At 53.1% G+C, this 23,374-nt stretch overlaps 1 protein-coding gene across 2 annotated transcripts; it reads right to left on the reverse strand.

Moving 5' to 3' along the window:
• Nucleotides 1–841: 841 nt before the first annotated feature.
• Nucleotides 842–23,034, reverse strand: UBAC1 (UBA domain containing 1). Of its 2 annotated transcripts, none has more exons than XM_079112536.1 (11): nt 22,683–23,034; nt 17,892–18,012; nt 16,710–16,783; nt 12,973–13,080; nt 11,750–11,852; nt 11,351–11,459; nt 9,937–10,159; nt 7,122–7,208; nt 6,290–6,428; nt 1,229–1,340; nt 842–1,034 (listed from the first exon to the last, which is right to left on the reverse strand). In XM_079112536.1, exons 1-11 carry the CDS (start codon nt 22,818–22,820, stop codon nt 929–931), a joined length of 1,320 nt encoding a protein of 439 aa, XP_078968662.1. In that variant the 5' UTR covers nt 22,821–23,034; the 3' UTR covers nt 842–928. The 2 variants fall into 2 exon arrangements, with proteins under 2 accessions (XP_078968662.1, XP_078968663.1); XM_079112537.1 differs by having other exon boundaries at nt 842–1,044; nt 22,683–23,033.
• Nucleotides 23,035–23,374: the final 340 nt, after the last annotated feature.

Consider the following 23,374-nt stretch of genomic DNA (forward strand, 5'->3'; position numbering starts at 1 on the left):
ACACATATCACACAGCCCCAGGCATCTGAAGGCCTGAGAGTGGGCCAGGGAAAGCATAAGGCTGGAGGAGGACGCACCAACAAGTGAGAAGCCGAAACAAGACCCCAGAGGACACTGTGCCAACTTCTCAGGGCAGGTCACCACATGGGTGGTTATCAGCTTGGCCACATGTCTATCTCATGGTGTTTATGTCCCTGTAGGAACTTGGCCCCCAACACAGATCCTGCGGAGAGCACACAGCCCAGAGGGGGTCCCACAGACTTCTCGAGCATGACTAACCCACAGGACAATGTTCTTTTCCAGCCCCAACATCTACCAAAATGTGTGACCAGCAGCAGAAGACTCACAGTGAGCCAAACCCCACTGGCAAGGGGCTGGTGGCAGGGCAGGGAATAGCTGATTTCAGATCAGCAAATTTTAAAGTACCCTGACTTGGCTACAGTGGAACAGGAGCTCAGCTGAGGCTCCTACCCAGTGCAGAGCACTTGTGGAGGAAGTTTGAAACACACCTGAGAACTACCTGCTGCGAGAAGAGCAGAGCAGAGTTGACAGAAAGGAAAACTCTCGTTCTCATTTTAAAACACAGATGATGTCTAAGAGAAGGAAGCAATGGTGGCTGGTGGCAAGAGTGGCTGTGGTGCCTGCTTCCACCAGCTGGTTCCAGCACGTTGGGCCCTGAAACCCGACATGAGATCTGCCAACAAAACATGTCCAGAAGAGCCCCAGGGAACTGAAGGCACAGACAGCTGCCCCAGGGGCAGGCAGTCACACGCCCAGCCTGTGAGAATGCGGACATCCAGAAGACACCCAGGGTCCTCGGAGCACTGCAAGAGCCGAGGCAGAAAAGAGGAAAGGGCTTTATTATTAAAGGAGCCATCTGAGAGTCCCTCTGGGCAGGTGACAACACTGGACTACAGCAGGCCTTCTTTCAGATGACAGCCCACGCCTGGGGTCGACACTTCAGAGCCACTACAGCACTCTGGAGAGGAGGCCATCGCTTGGCTTGCAGTGCAACAGCCACTTCCTGTGAACACCTGTCAGGAGCTAAGAACGTGGCCTTACCGTCCAGGAGTTCATAGGCAGTAAGGTCAGGGAGGGAGAGCAGCTGGGCCGCTAGCAATCCAGGCCTGGTGCTGAGGGCACGTTCCAGGCAAGGCCCCCCTGCCCTCTGCTCTGTGCCTAGGGAGGCTGCTGCAGCTGGACAGGTGAAAGGGGCAATGCCACCTACGTGCGATTCAGCGTCTGGAAGATTCTAGAGATCTGCAGCATGACTGGGCCAGTCTCTGGGTCATTCATCCACTGGGTGCTGTTCAGTGGGTTCTCCAGCATGTCTTCAAATGCTGTGGACAGACAGTAAAGCTGAGTACCAGCTCCCAGAAGCCAACCAGCGTGAGGGAGACACTCCTCGTGACTGCCTCTTAAAGAGGAAAGGGCCACACAGAACTACTGCAAGGCCAGGAGGGGGGCGCACACCTGTAATCCCAGGGCTCAGGAGGATCCCAAGTTCAAGGCCACCCTCAGCAACTTAGCAAGGCCCTGAGCAACTTAGCAAGACCCTGTTTTAAAAAATAAAAATTTAAAAAAGGGCTGGGGATGTGGCTCAGTGGTTAAGTGCCCCTGAGTTCAATCCCCAGAACCAAAAAAAAAAAAAAAAAACAAACAAAAAACTCACTGCCGATGCTAATTCTCAGACCAAAATTCCACTGAACAGTATCCAATGGTGACCCAAACGGCAGATCTGAGAACAGAAGGCTGCTATTCCATGCAGCAGGGTGTGGCTCACCTGTGTGCTCACAGCACCCTGCCTCTGGACAGCATCTGGCAGCAACTATCAAGACGCAAAAAATCATCTCAGCCTGCAACCCCACACTAAGAAAATAACAGATGCAGGCACAAAGGTCCTGCTGCAAATTAAGCATCACTGAGTTGAAAATTCTAACTTTTAATCTTTGGAAAATTATTTTTTAAAAAACAGCACATCAGGGGCTGGGGCTCAGTGGCAAAGTGCTTGCCTAGCATGTGTGAGGTACTGGGTTCAATCCTTAGCACCACATAAAAGTCAACAAATAAAATAAAGATAATGTGTCCATCTACAACTACAAAAATAAAAAAATAAAAACAAAACAAAACAAAACCCAGCACATCAAAAAGGTAATGGAAGAGCTGGGGTGAGGCTCGGGGCGAGCACTCATCCAGCTGTGCACGGCCCTGTGCAGCCCAGCACTGCAAACACACAGGCAAAACCAAAAATATAACATAGCACTTCTTCAATATCAAAACTCTGACTCTCAACAGTTTTATAAAATTGTTCCCAAAGCCAGGGCCGCCTTTTGGCAAAAAGTCCAATGACCCAGCCATGCAGGACAGTCACCCCAACTCCACCTGAGTCAGATGGCCTGTGCCAGGCCTGGCCACCTCAACAAGGATGACCCATGTCCACATCCAAGGGTCGGGGGAAAAAACCAAGCAGGGGTAGTCCTCATCTGGAGTCCTGGGACCAGAAATGGCTCAGATTTAGGGCTGCCAGCTTTATAAAATATATATATATTTTTTGTTTGTTTGTTTGTTTTGATAGTATGGATTGAACCCAGGGGAGCTTTGATACTGAGCCATATCCCTAGTCCCTAGTCCCCTAGGCTGGCCCGAACTTGAGATCCTCCTGCCTCAGCCCCTGTTGCTGGGATTACAGGTGTGGGCACCACCACACCTGGCTTGGGTTTAGAGTTATCTGCAGAGGCTTCACCAGACAAGCATCCCTAATGCTCCAAAATCTGAAGCATTTAGTTTCCCATTAGTGATGCTTAGCCTCAGCAACCCGCAGCCACTCAGCATCAGGCAAGACACGATGACCTCCCAGCACCAACTCACTGATGTATTGCTCAAAACCCTCTGCAAAACAGGTGAAAATCTCAGGCTCCAGAAAGGCATGGTGGGGCTGTGAGAACACACTCTGAGGTCAGGGTGGCATCTGATACAGGAAGCAAGGACTAGGTACCCCACTCCCACTGCCTCCCCACTACAAAAAAATAGGGAACTTCACTTCCCATTGCCTCCCCGCAACAGAAAAATAAGCTCCAGAAGAACCAGAGTGCTGAACAGGAGCGTGCAGAGTCACACGTGATAAACTGGCAAATGGGGATCCTCTGAGGACCCCGCAGGTCCTGGTATCTCGTCACCACACCAGGTAGCAGGGAAGGAAAGGTGCAGCTCGCAACATAAGCTATTCATAGAGCTCCAAGATGAGCACCCAACTGAAAGGACACTGGACATGCATGGCAATTCACAGGGGCTGCAGCCCCTTGAACGTGTACAACACTAACAAGCAAAAGCACTGTGAGTGCACAGGCCGTGGTGGCCAGCAGCTGGGAGGCTGAGGCAGGAGGTTGTGAGCTCAAGGCCAGCCTCAGCAACTTCATCATGAGACCACGTCTCAAAATAAAAAATAAGGGCTGGGGGTACATCTCAGTGGCTAAGCCCCTGGTTGTAATCCCTAGTGTGGGGAGGGGGAGTAATGCAAGTTAGAGCAACTGGCTCTCCTGAATGGACACGGGGACCACACTGGTGGCACCAGCAAGTAGCTGGTAGAGCAGCAGCTGAAGGTGTGCCAGTCGCCACCTTGGCCATCTGATGTCAAGCTGCTCATCCTTGGGAAACACGGACTGCACCCAAACAATGGGTCCCAAGAGAGATTTCTGCAGAAATAGGCCCCAAAGCATCCAGATGATCAGAAATAAGGGAACAATATTTACTTAAAATAACTTAAACACATCTAAAAATCAGAATCAACTGTATGTGCCCCTCAAATGTGCTATTTTTCAAACTGTAAGGAAAGAGAGGGCATCAAACTGATATGAAAGCAAGAGGCACAAGAAAAGCCACTGGAGACCTCTGCCACCTGGGCACAGGGGCCACCAAGCCTCAGAAGGAAACACACCACTGTGAGGGGCATTGCAAAGTGGCTCCAACCTGCTTCCACAATCCTCCCTTCAGTTCCCAAATTCTCTATTCTGAACACTGTATTTCTTCTGAAACATAAACATCATTTAAAAATTCCTATCAGCAATGTTTGACTCATGCTTGACAGAGACAGGCCCCCACAGAGCAGCCGGCACGGTGGCACTGCAAAGCCTGGCACATGGGTCTGGTGAGGCCAGCACCTGGCCCTGCTGCACAGAGCTCCAGGCAGTGAGCCACAAGCCCACTACCACAACCGACTCAGTCCTGCAGGACCAAGTGTGGGCACTTTGCCCCCGACAACCAGTGGCCCACACGCCCACTTTGGCACTCTGACTGAGGCCCTGCGTGCAGACTGACTCTGGGCAGCTGCCTCAGGAACGGCAGGAAGTGGCAACATCGCCAGCCAGCCAGGGTCTCAACAGGTCACACCAGACACTCAGCACCCAGACCTGAGAGAAAGCAGAGCCTCCTTATCCGACTGGATATGACGTAAAACCAACCCAGACACAGCAACATCTGCAGTGAAGCACCTAAAGAAAATTCGCTGGAAAATGTGCCCTGGGCAGACCCCAGGGCAGCAAATGCTAATCTCCTAAGGTTTACAAACAGCAGGAGAGATGGGGAGACAGGTTCAGTGTGGAAGGGCCCACTGAGGAAAATGAACTCCCTAAAGACAGCCTCACATTTTAGGATTGGCAAGAAGGAAAGTCCTCTCAGTCACACACAGGTCTTGCACCAGAGGAGAGCGCACAAAGCTCTGGGACACAGGCCAGAGAGGCCTTCCTCAGCTTTCTCTCAAAGGGTCATGACAGGAAAGAAAGGTTCTCGTTTGTCCAAACAGGAGACTCACACTCACCAGCTGGTGGGAAGAAGTCTAAGACAAAGTGACACCTGAAACATGTAGCTGGGCCAGGAATGGTGGCCACGCCAATGGTCCCAGCACCACGGGAGGCTGAGGCAAGAGGATCGCAGGTTCAAAGCCAGCCTCAGCAACTTAGGTCTAAAAAATAAAGAGGGACTGAGCTGTGGCTCAGTGGTTAAGCACCTCTGGACTCAATCCCTGGTACCAAAAAAAAAAAAAAAAAAAAAAAAGCGAGGACCTGAAGGGCTTTCCAAATGATGTGGGGGAGAAAACAGCCCCACAGGAAAAGGGGCCAAGCAAGCAGCAGCCCTTGGCGGCCCAGGTCCTGCTATGGGAGCTCCGCCTCAGGCCAGGGAGCAGTGGCCACAGGCTCTACCATACCCTCTTGTCCACCAGGCGGCTCCCCCAATGGCCACCCAGGGCTGCTGCCCCTAGGGAGCCGCGGGGCCAAGAAGGCTCAGAGCAGCACCATGTGCGGAAAGCAACCCAGGTACCATGGATGGTGGAAGAGGGAACCAACATGGCACAGCACTGGGCGACACAACTGGCCACAAGAGGTCACACAGGTGCCTTGGCAGGGTCACCACAGAAGCAGGAGGACCTGCTGGACTGACGGGGAAACACAGCATGGCAAGAGTCTGCAGCTCAGCAAAGGACAATGATGCATGGCACCCCGCGGCTTAGGGGCCTGCAATGGCTGGGCCTCCATGGGCTCAACCAAACGAGGGTCAAAAATACTCAAGAGAAAGAACTGTGTACTAAAAGGCCCAGATGTCCCTCCTTATCCAAGCCTCGACAGTTCAGGTAGCACAGCATGGCACAGGGCTTGTGAGCAAGCCAGAGACCACTGAGAGTGTGGAAGATGTGCCATTGTGTGTAAGGAAACTGAGCGCCTGTGGACTCTGGGATCTAGGGGGGTCCTGGGACCAATCCCCAGGGAGGCCAAGGGACACCTGTACTATTTTTGCTAAATGGCAGATATGTGGCTATCAGACTTATTTTTGTTTGGCACTGGGGGTTGAGCTCAGGGGCACTTAACCACGGAGCTATATCCCCAGACCTCTTGATTTTCTGAGACAGAATCTTGCTGAGGCTGGCCACAAACTTGCAATCCTATCTCAGCCTTCTGATTTGCTAGCATTATAGGCGTGCCACACTGCCCAGCTGGACTTGTTAGTCTTTAAAATTACAAACACATACATTTTTTGCACATGTCTACATATCAACAGAAGTAAATTAACAAAGTTGTCCCTTGTAAACAAAAGGCAAAAGTCAAAACCGTACCTCCTTGGGTCTGTTCCTACTCAAGCCGCTGCCTACCCGGACTTGCCCTTGCAGGAACCTGTCCCATCCCTCACAGCCCAACTCCCCGGCCCTCCAGTGACTCAGGCAGCAGTGCCTGCAGGACGCCAATCTGGGCAGCAGGCACCAAGGCGCTGCATGAGTGAGGGGCAGAGAAGGCACACGTACCAAGCAACGTCTTGGGGTTGGTCAGCCCCAGCTGCACCACCGGGTTGTCCAGAATGGCCTGAAAGAGAGGGCTGTTGGGGTCGATGCCCTGGTCCAGCTCCTCAGGGGATGGCTTCCGGTCCCCCAGCAGCCACTCGCACTGCAAACCCAAAACAGCAGAGTAACCGTTAGCTCCTCAAACACCGTTGCCATGGAGGAAGGCAGCTGGTGGCCCTGGCTCTCTCGCTGTGCTCTCTGCGGCCACTCTGGCTGTAAGGAACCCAGCGTGAATAAACCCAGCACATCAGGGCCTACACGTCAGGCAGTTCAAAGAGAAGAACTGCCAGCCTGGCTTTCTTAGCAGTCTGACTACCAAACATGGGTGCTAGCAGAGCCCCCAACACCCCACTTTGTTCTAGGGAAGGAACCCCGCATGACTGCCTTTCTCCAGAGCCAACAAGCTGGAAGTCCATCTGGTTATACAGCCTCATCACCTGTCTCAGCTGTCTTTGCCTCAACTCTGTCCACAAGTGGGGGAACCCCAGGTCACCACTGAGCCTGCCTGGGGCAGAGCGCCCAGCAGAAGTCCACGGATGGGACTCAATGTTAGTTTCACCAATAAACTAGCAAGATGCACGCTCCTCCTCCACAGCGTGCACATACACAGGCAGCCTTCTCAGCAAGGCAAGGCCCAGAATTTTCTCAGTATTTTCAAAACTGTATAACATCTGAACCACCTGCCCCAACATTTCACATGGAAGCTGCATGACCTATCGTGTGTGGGATCCACAAAGCGCAGCACATGGCTGATGTACGAGTGGGGACAGCACACAGGCGCCTGCCTGGTACTCACGGCAGCGTTCTGCTGGTTGTTGTTCACTCTGAGGGCGTCCATCACCTCCTTCTCATCAAAGCCCATCTCCATCAGGGAAATGACGGCCTAGAGGGAACACAGAGCCAGTCACGCCACGCACGGGAGGAGCAGCACCGTGAGCCCTGCCGGCATCACCAGCACCTCAGCAGGGCTCCCCAGACGCCACCGAGGACCTTCCGCCCAGTGCTCCATCCATAAGCTTCACTGGAGAGCACACTGGCTCCAACAGCTGATGCCCACGAGCTGCCAGCCGTGATGTAGTGAGCGGGGCCCAGGCGGTGTTGAGGGAACCCAGCTGCCAGGGGAGAAGTGGCTGAGCCAGACAGCACTCACATGGGCCCAAGGCAGGCCAGCCAGTATTCAAACGTTTTAGGTTTGTCCCAGTGAGTGTGTGGCTCATACCGTCCTCAGCAACCTCCAGGGAGCTCACCCCAGAGGCCTTGTTATCCAACAAGCAGCATCAGAGAAAGGTCAAGTTCATAAACCCAACTTAAATGGAGACAGAAATGTCAGTACTTTGTTAAAAAGGGGGCCTTAGTCAAGCACAGTGGTATGTGCCTGTGAGCCCCGGTACTCAGGTGAAGTCAGGAGGATCTAGTTCAAAGCCAGCCTCAACAAAGCAAGGTGCTAAGCAACTCAGTGAGACACATTCTCTAAAGAAAATGTAAAACAGGGCTGAGGATATGGCTCAGTGGTTAAGCAGCCCTGGGTCCAATCCCCAGTACCAAAACAAAACAAAACAAAAAAAAGGCAGGAGGGCTGTATTTAGATATCTTAGGAAAAAAAGAAACTAAAATTAATCTAACATCTAATACCAAATCAGGCTCTTAAGTGTGAATGTGCTTGTTCTTGGACCGTTCCTAATTCCAGAGTCTAAAAGCAAATACTGGGAGAAGCACCCACTGCACAGCATGTGGATGTCAAAGTCACAAGACATGAGCTGGGTGGCTCAGGGGCAGAGCACATGCCACACATCTTCAGTAGACAGCCTGCAGGCTAGAGCTGAATTTAAGCACAGGGTGGCCTTCTCTGTTTGTGTCAGTAAAATCCATTTTCCCTCTTCACATACATCTTGGTACACAAAATAGTGGCCCAGCACTTCCAACTGACACTTCAGTAGCCCTCTGCCCCACAGCCCAGCCCAACAGGAAGGACCTTCCGCAGCAGCAGCAGACAGAGTCCTTATGCTGGTGCCTCTGTGGCCCTGTGCCTCCTGCAGTGGCTGTCCCAGCCCCAGATGGGAGGGAAGCAGCACAGGCCGCTGTGCCTTGAGTCCCTTCTCAGAGTGACCAACACCTGAGCCCTGCTGGACTCCTGCCTGATCTAGGACTGGGGCAGGAACGAGAGGGCAGGAGACAGGCTGGCGAGCTGTGCTGGAACCCCACCCTTCACGTTGCCACACAGGAAGGCGCTCTGAGCAGGATTCCAGCACAGGAGGTGAAGGGCAGGAAAGGCGGAAGAGCGTCTGAGCCAATGAGCACAGTAAATTGAGGAGACCTGCACCTTAAAAAGGCCGAGACGAGGAATGAAAGTGCACTGACAGCAGCAAACCAGAAAGGACCAGGCAGAACCAAGACACAGCCCACCTGCCTACAGAGCCAAGGACCAGCCCAAGAGCCAGGCTGTGTCCCCACAGGACCTGGAAACGGACCTGGCTCCCTGGAGGGCTGTGATCATTAGATGTCTGCTCATCCTAGGAATGCTACATCAAAACAGAACAAAAAGACTTAACTGCACAGACGAATTCACATGACGGGGATCCCAAGGGAGACAGAAAAGGAAGTCTAACAGTGAGAGAGGGCAAGTGGGGCAGGGCTGCCTGGGGGCAGGGGCACCATTAGGCAGAAAGCAGACAGACCTGGGCCCACTGGAGGTACAGTGGAGTGGGCACTGAGACCCTGGCACAGCCAGAAAGGAGGGGCAGATGTCTGGTCTCTGTAGGCCTGCATGGGGAAGTCAGTATGTGGCCATGGTCCCACCAGGACTGCAGATCGAAGGATTGGCTCCCAGCCGAGGCCCTGCTCAGAACCATCCTGCGTGGACATCTGAGACCTGGCCATGTGATTCCAATGGAACAAACAACCCCACTGGTGAACAATCTACACCAAATGCAAGAATTTAAAGTCAGGTGTGGTGATCGAGCAGCTTGGGAGGCTGAGGTAGGAGGATTGCAAATTTGAGGCCAGCCTCAGCAACTTAACAAGATCCTATCCCAAAATAAAAATTGGAGATAAAAAGTACAGGGAATGCAGCTCAGTGTTAGAGCACTTCTGGGTTCTATCCCCAATACCAAAAAAACAGTAATAATAATCTGAATAGCAGGAATAATGAGAACTCAGAGCATACCAATCTACAGTCTGAAAGAAAACACAGGGTCAGGAAGACTCAAGACACTAATCAAAGAGGAAGACAAGGACACGGAACAGGGAGGCACAAGGTGGCAGGCAGCCAGTCCACAGACCACACCCAGGCCACGCACAACCTCGTGTCCCAGATCCTAGGTCCCTGCTCACAGGTCCACCAGCCCACACGATGCCCCAATTCTCTGGGCACTGACCACCCAGCCCTGTGGTCATAGCAGGTGTGGCTGGCTGACAACTGCAGCTGGACAGGAACCTCCACACCACCTTCCCAGGAGAGGACCCATGTCAACTGGCCACTGAGAGGAAAGAAGTCAGCTGGACCCCATGAAGGCATCGTACGGTGGCCTTGGGCAGGTTCCCCCCAGATTTCCACAGCCTCCTCACAGCCACAGCAAAAGGACAAACCAGCCGGTGTGGCCCACAAGACATACCCGAGCATCAGCCCGGAACTCCCTTTTCCTGCGAATCTTCTTGAAGATCTCCGTGAGCTCGTCCCGGGCCTCCTCGTCCCCCTCGCTAGGCCCAGCGGTAGCTTCTGGAGTGGCAGCTGCAGCACCTGCAGCTGCTGGTGAGGCCTGGCCTGGAAGAGGCGCATCAATGGCCGGGTCCTCGGCGTGCTCGATTAGCCACTCCATGGCTTGAGGCACTGACATGCTGAGAGGGGACAAGAGACTCTCTGACTCTCCAGGCCAGTCAACAGCACCCCATCCCACGTGTACCACAGAAGGGACACTGCTCTTCAGGCAACTTCACCAGCAGCAGCAGGTGACCCCTTGGGTCAGGAACTCCACACAGCCTTGCCTTGACCATCAAGGCTCTTTCCATGCAGACCCCGTGCTCTAAACCAAGGGTACCAAACACACAGGGAGAGTCCAGGTGCACACATAGGACACAGCCTCTGCCCGCCCACTCTACGAAGGCTCTGTGTCAGATCTGGGCAAGCATGATTCTGAAGACTCTGAAGAAGCACTACAGAGAGTCCTGGTCCCTGCTGGGAGCAGGGTTGACGCAGCTCTTGTAACAGGGCATGGCGAACATCGACAGGTCTGTCAGTTGACTTACACTCCCCAGAGCAGGGAAAGAGTTTAAAACTCAAGATAGCTAGGTACAGTGGTGCACAAACCTACAGTCCCAGCTACTCAGGAGGCTGAAGGAGGATGCTGGAGCCCAGGAGTTCAAGACCGGTCTGGGCAACACAGCAAGATCGCAGTTCAAAACCACACACCAGTACTTTAAGCCACGCACAATGGTGCACACCTGTAACCCCAGGTAATTGGGAAGCTGAAGCAGGAGGATTGCTAGTTCGAGGCCAGCCAAGGCAACTAGGAAGATTCTTGAAGGGATGAAAAAGGGCTGGGGATGGAGCTCAATGTAGAGCAGCCCTGGGTTCTATCCCCAGTACTTACAAAGAACAAAAACAAAAAAAGCTGGGTATGGTGGTGTATGCCTGTAATCCCAGCAGCTTGGAAAACTGAGACAGGAGGATCCCCAGTTCAATGCCTCCCTTTTGCCAGCCTCAGCAAAAGGGAGGCATTAAGCAACTCAGTGAGACCCTGTCTCTAAAAAAAATACAAAATAGGGCTGGGGATGTGGCTCAGTGGTCGAGTGCCCCTAAGTTCAATCCCCAATACCAAAAAAAAAAAAAAAACAAAATAAAAACACGCTTTGAGATAATGAATTAAGCTATCTGTGGGGTACACCTACAGGGGCCCCCTCAAAAACACACATGTATTGGAAAAGACCCAATGAGTGAAGTGAGCTTGACTGGCAGAGAGGATGTGACCCCAGGAGGCCCACAAGACCAAGCTCTCAGCATCTCAGGAAGGAGGAAAGGGCCTGACGTACTGGTTCAGCCGAAGGGCCTTTGAGGCCCTGCTCTCAGGAAAGCCCATCTCCGTGAGCTGTCGCAGGGCAGCCTCGTCCACTCGCTCGTCCTCATCCTCGTCCAACATGGCTGTGGGGAGAGAGGAGACCGGCCACGTCAGGGGGTGTTATCAGGCCCCAGAGTTTGGCAGGCACATCTGCAACACCAAGAGCTTCTGGACTTCCTGAAACCTCAAAGAGGCTGAGCTCTAGCACCAGCTCTCGCTGTGCATGCAGGAGCAGGCTGCTGGCCCACACCCACTGAGGGAGGCGCAGTCCTAACTTCTTCAGCTTCGTGCGCAGGGCTGCGGTGTGTCCTCTGAGGCAGCGGGTAAGCAGGGTGGGTAGGAGTCATGCAATCTGTCTGGGTTCTGCCCGTACCGTTGGCCTTCTTGAACAACTCGACTGCGTCAGGGTTCAGCGCTAACAACTTCTGTGCCACCTCGATGAGAGACACCAAGATCTTCCGGAGCTCTGTCTGGAACTGCAGTGGGGAAAAGAAATCACTTCTCTGAAGTCAACAAGCCTATGAGCTCCCACAGCCCCGCCTGTCCTAGCACTCCAAATCTGAATCCAAACCAGGCTGCCTTCCCGGCAGGGAGTCCTGAGCAGCCGAGGAGGGTTGGGCTGGGAGCCACACCTCCTCAGGAGGCCCCCTCAGGAAGAAGGGCTCCCAGCACACATGGACACAGCAGGGCTTGTGGCCAGCACACAAACATCTCATGCCGAACCCCAAGAGCAGAGTGTGCTGCTCAGCCTGTGGCCACGAGGAAGGCACTGTCAGCCAGGGCTAGAGGCTCTGCTGAAGAGGGACTGTGTGCCGATGGCTCTACCTGCCCAGAGCACAAATGGCTGGCCACGCCTGACAACAAAGGAGCTGGCGTGGTGCCCTCAGACCCTCCACATCAGCTCCAGCCAGGGCAGGCCTGGGGATCATACCAGCTGCGCCCCCACACGAGCCCAGGCTTTGTGAGTTCCCAGGCTGGACACAGAGGGAAAGGACACTCATGCCTGCTGCCCTGGGTGACAAAGAACTTTCTGGAAGAGATCCCAAGAGAGGGTGCGGACAAAGCAGACAGGGTCTCAAGAGCACTCAGGTCAGAGATGATGGTATGAGGTCAGAGGCTGGCCACCTGCCCCCGCTGACACATGAGTCAGCCTGCATCATCCACACGGGCATGGCAAACGATTTTGTCTTTTAACTTACAACTTTCTGGCCCAAAGTAACTTGAGCACTCAGGCTTCTCCCTAACAGCCTCACCACACAAAGGGCAGACCTAACACACCACAGGGTTTTCAGTCCTATCCCCAGTTGTCTTTAAACTTATTATTTTGAAATAATCTGAGACTGATGGGAAAGTTGCAAAAGTAATAAAGATTTCCCAAATTCCCTTCCTGGCTTCCCCAAGCACTTTTTCTTTTCTTTATTGAGACAGGGTCTCCCTAAGAAGCCCAAGATGACCTGGATCCTGAGATCCTCCTGCCTCAGCCTCCAGAAAGGCTAGGACTGCAAAGGGCGTCCAGTGCCAAGCACATCTGAAGACTCTCTCACAGACCCCCAGGTGCTCAGCACAGCCCCCACCCCGCTCTGGGACAGCACTCACATCCCTCATGGTGGTCTGGACTGCAGCCCGGTCCGTGCTACAGGCAGGCAGGTTGGCTGTGGCCCGAAGTATGGCTTCTCTGTCTGGAGCCTTCTGTTCTTGCTTCTTCTGTACAGAAAGTGATGAGAGCCACAGGTGGGCACAGGAGTACAAAGGCATCAAACTGCACCGTGGGCCTGTCTCTGCCCAAGCTAGAGCCATGCACCCTGGCAAGCTGTGCGCAACCCCAGGACAGAGCACAGAAGGGACTCAGGAACACAAGGCCTGCGTGGCGTGGTGGTGCCACAGAGCAGCCACCCCAGGTGCAGCAGGCGGGGCACCAGGACTTCAGAGGAGCCTGGAGGACAGAACAGCCTCCCTGGTAAGAGTGAAGGACCAGGAGGGCGGACACGCACAGAACACAGGGATAGGAACAAACAAGCTAGGAGAGATGGCGGCTGAGAGCCCGATGCAGAGAACTTGGGAGCAGGCCTCCCACCCCCCAGAACCTCCAGGGAGGATGCCAAAGAGGGCACCAGCTCTGGAGCCATGAGGGGCACTCCTCCAGCCCTCAGCTCAGCCAGCCGCTCCCTGAAGAAACTGATCCTGAGAGTCCTGAGCCAGGGACAGGGGCCCAGGAGGGAGGAGCAGCACCCGCCTATGCCCTGTCAGGAGGTCCAGCCCTGGCACTATTCACATCAGTGACCCAGCAGGATAGGTAGAGCTGTGGGCTAAGTGGACAAGACGTCTGGGACTGCACTCACAGTGAGCCTCACAGGCACAGAGAGCAACAGGTTTCCAGGGCCTCTCGGGGCAAGAGACAGGCAAGAACAGCTGGGCAGGTGCAGGGACCGCATCAAAGATGCTCTCACAAAAGTCCAAATAAGAACAGGGAAGGTACAAGAGCAGCAAAGTGGGCACCTGAGCACCAGCGGCCAGCAGTTGCGCTCATCAGTGGGCGCTGGGGCGCGCCAACCCGAGCTGCACAGCATGCAGAAGACGGGGAAAGGGATCCTGCAGGAAGCAGGCCCGCCAGCCACAAGTCAGAGTTGCACACAAAGTGAGGACAGAAATCAGCAAAAGGGATCCAGCACTTGATGCCTGGAACTCAAACATCCATCTCCAGAGTCAGAGTGCCAGGCACAGTGAAGGACAGAGCTACCTGGAGCACGCAGTAAAGCCCCAACACCGCGGCACCTGCAGGGCCAAGAGGAGCCACACGGAGCAGCGAGAAGGCAGATAACATGCAGGGAACGTGCCCTGCTGGTGCTCAGTCCACACCAGGCCACTGGAACGCAAGGCCTTCAGACAGACCTCCCTTCCAGACACAAGCAAGTCAGGCTCCAAGTCAGGGAGGCAAGTGAGAGGTTCACTCCACTCCACAGCAAGCAGAAGTGCACCAGCCTGCACCCCCTCCCGGGGGCATCCCCGCATGGCTGGGGGTGGGGACATGGAAGGGTCCACCAAGGGCTAGGGTTTCAGCTGGTGAAGAGCCAACTCTAGGAGAAGCATGATCTCCTAGGGGTGGTCCTGATCTAAACACGAAGGCCCTTACAAAAGACAGGGTTCCTTGTAGCAAAAGTGATTCAATCCCTAACAAACTGTGGCAGGTTGTGAAGATGGAGGGGCTATCGACCAAGGAGTGCAGTCTGCCTCCAGGAGCTGAGGCCAGCCTATGCCAGTGAGAAAATGGGGCCGCAGCCCATGCAGCAGGGACCAGAGAGCCTGGAGGCAGGGCACTCCCCAGAGCCCCCAGGAGGAACCAGTACTTTGACACCTTGATTCCAACTCTAGATACCCCAGGCACAGAGATCAGTAGAGCCTTCTGACCTAATGAACCATGAGCAAGAGAAGAGTGTTGTCTTAAGGAGGTAAATCTACGGCCATTTGTTAGGTGGCAACAGGAAACCTGCGTACGATTCTAACACAGGAGAAAGAAGCAGGAAGACCTGGCTGTGTGGAAGGCAGGAGTGAACAATACACACAGATGCAGGGACCAGAGGCTCCTAGAGGGAAATCTCTGAGAAAAGGGAATCAGCAGATGACCTAATGTACGTAACCACATTTTCAGAGGGTTCACCAATTCTGTCAAGGAAATGAAGTGATGATAAAAAAAAAAAAAATCTAAGCAGAAAGCAAAATGACAAGGTGATTATTAACTCCAGAAAAAGCAGCCATATTAAAAGATGATCCTGTCGGGTGAGTCCAGGGGATGCACCAAGGGCCTTGCACACACCAGGCTAGCACCCACTTCAATGTGCCTTCTCTTGGCAGAAAACTACCTGAAAATAAATAACCATGGTAACGGAACCACTGACATCCTCTGCTCCGACCCCTGGGGGAAGAGCAGTGAAGAAAGCAGGGGCTCCGTCCTGCTGTGAAGGAGTCAGCAGCCTAAACTGGCAATCCAAGAAACAGCAACACCTGTATGCCACTGAGAAATCAGGAAGAGGTCACTAAAGACAACGGCTGAAAGCATCTTGAGAGGAAGTATTTCTGGTGTGACAGCAAGCTACAGGCTTTATTAAAAGATCTGTAGAACGATGTGACTTTTTAGATATATGTTACTCCACTCGGAAAAATTAATCCATAAAACTAAAGATTAGCATATGTTTCATTTTGCCAACACGTGAAGAAGGATGAGCAGGTTCAGGAACTCCTCTGCATTCTTCAAGCTGGCTGCCTGGGGGACTGTGGGGCAGGTCAGAACCTCACTGTTTATACAGGCTCCAGGCCTTTGAGCCTGAACACCAACAGTCCAAACTGTAATCTGAGAACAACAGGCCTGGAACAGTTCTCAGAAGCAGGCCTGGCTCAGGACAAGCCAGGGCAGGCCCAGGTCTGTCCACTGGAGAAGGGTGGGGCAGGCTGCCTGCATGCTGCCTGCCTATGCCCACACCCTGGCCAGGTGCAGCTAAAGATAAGGAGGGCCCGAAGCCTGGTGCACTCCTCCTACATCCCTGGTTCCAGAGGAGATCCCAAAACAGCTCATCTGCTATCAGGTCATGGACCCAGCCCCAAGAGTTTGGCCTGCTCATCCTCTGGGGTGAACACTGTTCCTGGGCGTCCCAGGCAGGAGTGAGAAACTCTAGCCCCTTGAGATAAGAGTTGTTAAAGGAAGGTGACTGCCCTTTAAGACAGGACTGCTTTGTGCTAGGCACAGTCAAGTAGCAAGTCTGGGTTAAGAGCAGAAAAAGATCCATTTGCAAAAGATTTCTCACCAGAAGATTCCTAAGGATCACACTCTGGGGACAGCCACTAGCCCATAATAACCTACAGCTTTCCTAAGGCCCCTATGTGAAAGGGAAGAAGCAGATTATAAATCCACTCTATTAACATGAACAGCAAAACATAGCCTCTCAGAACAGCGGTACCCCCTCTCCACAAGCCTGGGCTGTATCTTGGGGGAGTCTGTTAGCAATGGTCCTACCCTGTTCTGCTGGACCACTCTGGCCGCTTGAGAGAAAGGAAAGGGCAGAGGATAAGCTGGATGGCAGCACAGGCTTGAGCTGTACCTGAAGAACACAAGCTGGACCCCTCTGCATCTCAAAAACCACAGGGCCAGCTTTTCTGGGACTGGTCACATATGAGGGACAGACCGAGGTCAGTTAAACAGGCTCAGCATGACCGAGAATCCCTCATAGCCACATAGGCTGTGATCTGGCTGCTGAATAACTAGTACAGAGAATGCTTCATAACAGTCTCAAGCACAGGAGACTTCCACCAAGAATGCTCTGGCTGCAAACTCTGACACGTACCTTTTCTTCTGCTGAGACATCAGCCATCTTAGGAAGTGGCTCTGGAGCACGCTTTTTAATCAATAATAGGACATCTAGGGAAAAAAGAACATTCACATCAAGCTGGAAGAGTTTCACAGTGTAAGTGGAATAAAGGGTGCTAGATGCCCTGAGGACAACAGCTGTGGTTCCCTCTGGGTCCCTCTTAAACCAGCAAACCCATCCCCTCTCAGTGTCCATGGTGTGTGCAAAATGCTGGCTGACACACAGCTCCCAGACCTGGAGAGCAGCATACTGCTCACCCAGGGTGACCACAGGTGACCATTGGCCCAGGAGGCAGACATAGCACAGTCCTGATGAGCACACAAAGAACTGATGGGAATCTCTCAAATGTTCTCATTTTCGTGGGTTCCGTTTCAAAAAACTCTGTGAGGCCACAGAGTTTGCTCTTAAACCTCCGAGTGATAACCTGATGCCTGGCCAGGCCACAATCCACCTGGCTGTGAGCTTGATAATCATGCTCCATGGAAGTCTGTGGTCAATATTTCCAGTATTTCCAACCTAACAGAATTCCAGAATCAAGGTCGCCATTTGAAGTGGCGCACAGAACCACGGGTTTCCTGCCTGCGTGCCCCACACGGCCAGCGATGCAGAGGTGTGCATGAGCACACAGGCACGGGTGCCCAAGCCCCACGATGGCCACTCCCAGCCACGGGTAAAACCTGCAGACACTCCAGAGTCAGTTTTGCTTTGAAACAGAATTAAAGTCCACGTTAGGTTCTCAGGGGTCTGCTGCTTGCTCAACTCTGGTTTCTGCTCTTTTTATCTTCTTTTCGGGGGTTGGGGGTACCAGGAATTGAACTCAGGGGCACTCAACCACTGAGCCACATCCCCAGTCCTATTTTGTATTTTATTTAGAGACAGGGTCTCACTGAGATGGGCTCAATCCTCCTGTCCCAGCCTCCAGAGTTGCTGGGATTATGCGCCACACCTGGTGGTTTCTGCCGTTTTTTTACAAATATACCACCATAACACATCTTTTTTTTTTTTTTTTTTTTTTAATAAAAAGAAAATAAAACAGAGCAGACCCAGTTTCCCAACTCATATCCAACTCAGAACTGGGACATCATATTGGCAGAGCCTCTGGCTCCTGGGTTCCATGCTCCATGGACTCTGGGCACCATCTCCTAGAAGGCCGCTTACCTTTGTCTTGGATGTTTTCTTCTAAGATTGTTCTGGTGTCACTCAGCACCCTCTCTGAAGCAGCATGGATTAATTTATGATGGGTCACACTTTTGGGATCTTCTAAGCTCCCATGAGTACACTGGGGGGGAAAAATCAAATAACATGTATCTAAATAGAAAATATGTCATAAAGCCAATAATGTAGGACCGGATATCCCAGGCCACATGGGAATCAACTAGTTTCTTACTAGCTAAGCCATTAGAGCTGAGATGAAATCAAAGAATCCGGTCTCCAGAGGCTGGATGCAATGCCAGGATGCATGATCCCAGGTCTCTGACCTCAGCACCCACCCACCACAGACTCCTGAGCTTGGACACGCAGCACCTCCTGGTAAGTGGTGCAACACAGACCAGCTCCTTAGTCTGGAAAGTAATTTTTAAGTGAAAATAAGTCTGTTGTTTCCCGATAGCCTAGAGATTCAGGTATGTTCTGTGCACTCATTTTTCTTTCTTCCTTAGTTCCTTCCTTCGTGAAAGGACATGGAGGACAGCAAGGAAAGAAAACGGCTTCCCAGAGGCAAGGACCAGGACCTGCCCAGGGAGCCATAATGTCCCCAGGACAGCACTGAGCACAATGGCTTCAGCCTAGCCTCCAGCCCACTAGTGACAGCCACACTGTGCACGCAGCTCCCAGCCCTCCTGGGGCAGCTCACGGGATCAACAAGCACACAGTCATGTCTATGTCACCTGGAAACCCAGACACACGGGTGGGGCAGCAGAGGGAGGAAGGGCCCAACATCCTCACCCAGCCAGGGAGGGCAGGCCATGTGCAGAAGAGCACAGTCCTCATGCACACCCAGCTATCCCAGCCACACTTTCAGACATCCCGAGACGCCGCCTCCATGGCCAGACTCCATGCTCCAGGAGGGAGCCCTAGCAGATTCTCCCAAGATCCTTCCAATCCTGAAATATCATCTAAATATCTCACAGCTAATGGTTGGCAGAGGCCAGGCAGATGTTCTCTTTACTTAGCCAGGCTCCACTCTAGCACAGCAGTGGGCCACCCTCCAGATACACACACCCACTGGATCACAGAAGTCCTGCCCTGCCACCATGCATAGCAGGCCCTGCAATGCTGACCGCACAAACCATGAAGACCACGCGAGTTCACTGTGCCTATTCGTGGGCCAAGCATGCTCATCAGGGTCTGTAACCGAGCATCCCAACCCCATCCCTGTCCACCAGCACCACATGTCACAGACAGTACCCACCTATCAGTTGTGCACACCCATGAGCCAGAACTCTGGCCTGGGGGAGGCGGGTGGCACTTCTATACTTTAGATCTGAACATGTAGACACTTCCAGAGCCCAGCCTGGAGGCTCCCCAAAATTCAGAATGAAGTTAGGGGCTTCAACTATATTCCTACTCCTATGGATCCCCCGGGGTTAGATGGCAGAATTATCTAAAAAGCAGCAAAGGAAGAAGCCCAAAAAGCCAGGTGAGACAGCTTACTGGGTGCCTTCTGAACACCCAGCAGCAAGCTGTGTGCATGGCCTGGCCTGCAAGGGGGTTGTGCGCCATTACAGGACATGCCCACCTGACACTCAGGGTGCCAGGGTCCTCCAGGCCTTCCAGGATGTGTCAGGAAGCCATGGGCAGACCCCACTGGAGGCCTGCTTGCAACCTCCCTGGCTACCAGAGGCATAAAATACCCAGGACAGACAACTGTGAAACAGAAGCACATTCTTCACTCAACACCATCATTTTAAGAGTAGCTAAAATGTCTGTCGGTCTCCAGGACCGAAAACAGCTTTAAAAACAGTATCTTGAAAACTTCAGAAGTCAATGCAGATTCACAGACTGGCCTGAGAGTTGAGGAGGAGGAACCCAGCCAACAGCAGGCTGCACTCTCCTCTGATGATGCTGGACAGAAGCCACACCTCCCTTGAACTTGGCAAAGGTTCTGCTCCCAGAATATCGTGTGTGCCTCTTGATAGTACTAAAATTCACAACTAATTCTAGTTGATTTGTCAAGTCAGTTTATGAAACAGTTTAAAAAAAAAAAAATCCTCATCCTGGTTCCTCAAAAACTATTCTGCACACTAGGGTCAAAACTAAGCATGGATCACCCATGCCACACAAGACCATTTTCTTCCATCTGTCGCACGTGCCAGGGTACAGCAGCAGAAACCCCCAACAGAGACCACCCCTGGGGCAGGGAGGCCCACCTCCCCTGTGCATCCAGTGGCCTCCCCAGAGGAGCCACCCCTCTGCTTCTCTCACACCTGATGCTGTCATGTGAAAATGACAGGACCTGGGAAGTCTCAGCAGCTATTCTAACAAGAATGGTGCTCTGTTCTGAGCCTGGTATCACAGGAAACTCCACCATGCCACACGTGTGGCACTTTTTTTAAACATTACTAACCCCTATCAGACAAGGGCTTACTGTTCCCCTTCTCCCAGGACTGCACAAAGGAAGAGACTGCCATGGTGAAATCACTGTGGATAGAACAAAAAAGGGAAAGGTGACAACAGCTATCCATCCCCTTAACAGTTGATAAACTGGGCATAGTGGCACATGCCTGTAATTCCAGCAACACAGAAGGCTGATGCAGGAGGACTGAAAGTCCAGCCTCAGTGACCTAGTGAGACTGTTTCAAAATAGAAAATAATAAGGTTGGGGATGTAGCCCTTGGGTTCATTCCCCAGTACCTCCCTCCCCTCCAAAAAAAGTTATGACAATCCCTCCTTAATACAGCAGAAAGCTCGATAAAGTACTGGACAGGAGCTATGTCCACACCATCCCTCTTAAGGCAAAGGGGAAAGAGGACAGAAAACCCACCAGCAGCACAAGATGCACAGGAAAGCAGGAGCAGCAAGGCAAAGCTAAGACACCTGGTCTTGCTGCCAAGGCAATACAACATGCTGCAGCTATTTTCTGGGAACATTCAAATGCAAAACTTGAGAATTCTCTTTTCTGACTCTTGCATTCTGACTCTGCCTGCAGAATGGTGGGATGGAAGTGGGACACTTTCTGAGAACTCAGCCCAGTGGTCCTATGGTCTATGTTGTCTCTCACAGTGTGGAATTCCCCTGCTGCTCAGATCTTCCACTCCTGGGGAGTCTGCAGGGTGGAATGAAATCTCAACTGAAAGGAGGATAATGATAGGAAAAAAATCCCAAATGATATAATAGCAATACCAACTAGAACAATACGTAACATGAACAATCAGCATATTGAAATTGGCTGTCTAATTAACCCGAGTGCTCCTGAAACTTATTAGCAAGTATCTGTGGATCATTTGCCCTCTCCCTTCATAAAATATTACTGTAATGGTTACGCAAATCCATACCACTATTGAGTTAGACTAAATGCCACACCTATATAGGTGACATCCCATATCTAAGCAGTTCTGAGTTAATAAGTTTTCATTTATTTCTAATCCTCACGTTTGTTTTGTAGTCACTCTGAGCCTGGCCTTGGTTGGGGGCTACTAATTGAGTCCTCAAGGAGCCCAACCTGGGTGGGAGGACACAGACCAAGGGAGGTTTTTAAACACACAAGACTAGAGAAGCAACAACACCTGACACTAACAGCCTAGAGGCTCACAGGGTCCCCAGCCTTTGCGCTCATGCTGCATGGTTGTCTTCCAGACAGCAAGATCACACAGGCTGGGCCAGGAGAAAATCAAGAAAGCACTCCAGGCACACCTGGCCTTGAGCATGAGCACCTTCTTGAGGTGAACCTCTAGGAAGACTCACCATTACTCACAACCACTGTGCTCCAGAAGGGCCTGAAGGCAGTAACTGCCTCTGCAGTTACAGATCAACTCCACAAAATGAGGCTCACTGGAGGGGTGAAAAGCACTATTTGCAAGCAGTTACTACAATAATAACTGAAGTTCACCTCGAGAGACAACACTTAGCCATATTTTAATGCAAGCAACCTGGTGACTAAGTATGTAACTTTTCATCTGAAGTCCCCACTAAAAAGCTGTGGCCACCTTTAACCTAAATTCTACCAGGCAACACTACATCACCAAGTGCAGGCCACCAGGCCTGAGAGGTGGACAGATGTCTCACCTGACCTTATACTGAAAGGCAAAGACCCAAGAACTAATTCCAAAAATTAGCAACCCAGAGGAGCTAACTATCTAAGAAGTATTTCCTGTGAATAAACTTCATAAGTGGTACTCCCGGTGAGGAGACCCTTGTCCTGGACCGACCCACTAAATCAATTTTACCCCGCAGAAAAAGCAGGAGCCCACAGTTCTTGTCCCACTGTGGCGCTATTTTAAGTGACTCCAGCTAGGAGCCAACCCCAGGCTGGCGGGCAAGCCACAGGAAATCGCTCCAAGCTGCTGGCTCTGCAGGGGCAGGAAAGGAACCTCTTAATGAAGGGGCTCACACTAACTCTCAGTTCTTGCTGGAGCCACTCAAAAACAAAAGCCTCACCCCAACAGCAAGCAAGCACGCACGCCAGAAAACCAGGAGCTCTGCTCTGGGTCAGGGCTTCCCTCTCCCGGACTCCGTTTTCCCATCTTGGCTATCCCACCCCGAAGGTGGCTGTGGAAATTAAATGCGGGAGGCACGTAAAGCGCTTGGCCTGGAGGCTGGCGCTCGCCCACCGACCGGCTGGGCTCAGAAATAGCGTCCAGAGGTTTTCGAGTCGGGAAGGAGGGTACTGAGCAAAGGAGCGGGAGGCGCTGGCGCTGCCCCCGCCCCCGGCGGAGACGGCCGAAGCGCGGGCGGCCGAGGTCGGGGTCCGGGCCCGGGGCGGGGGCGGGGGTCCGCGGGGCCGGGCCTTACGTGCTTGAGGCAGCGCTCCTTGAGCTTCTCCACCGAGGTGTCCTCGGTCGCCTCCTCCAGCCACTCGGCGCCGTCCGCAGCGCAGATGTGCAGCCGCAGCACCTTGCCCGCGAAGATCTTCTCCTCCTGCACGAACATCGCGCCGCCGCCCGGGCCTGCGCCCGCCGCCCGAGCCCGTGAAGGTCACCGGGGCGCGCGGGCGGGGCGGGGGCGGGGCCGAGCCGCCGGGCGCTCCTTCGCTGGGCCGCGCCGCCGCCCCGCCCCGGCTCCCGTCGGCCCGGCCTCCCGTCACTCGCCGCCGCCCGAGCGGTAGCCTGACTGCCGCCGCCGCAGCCGCCGGGGGCGCGCGGTCGCCGCCGCGCCGGAAGTGCGCTCGGGCGCGCAGGGGCATGCCGGGAGATGTGGTTCTCCGCGGGCGCTCGCTCCTGCCGGCGCGCCGGAAGTGCGTGCTGGCGCGCCGCGTGCATGCCGGGAGTTGTGGTCCTCAGCGGCGGAGCCTCTGGGGCGGCGGAGGGCTCGGGCGGAGCGAACTCCCGCTCCGGAGCAGTTAGAAGGGACGTGAAGCGCTTCTGTTTGTAGGTTGGCCGCGCGTTGAGGTGATCGTTTGGATCATGGGCTAAGTGAAATATATTATGAAATTCACCTGTTTCTGTTTATCTTGGCGATACTGTTACCGTCAGGGTGTGAGTTGG

This window comes from Sciurus vulgaris (genome assembly GCF_902686455.1).
Source record: "Sciurus vulgaris genome assembly, chromosome: 15".
NCBI classification, from domain to species: Eukaryota; Metazoa; Chordata; class Mammalia; order Rodentia; family Sciuridae; genus Sciurus; species Sciurus vulgaris.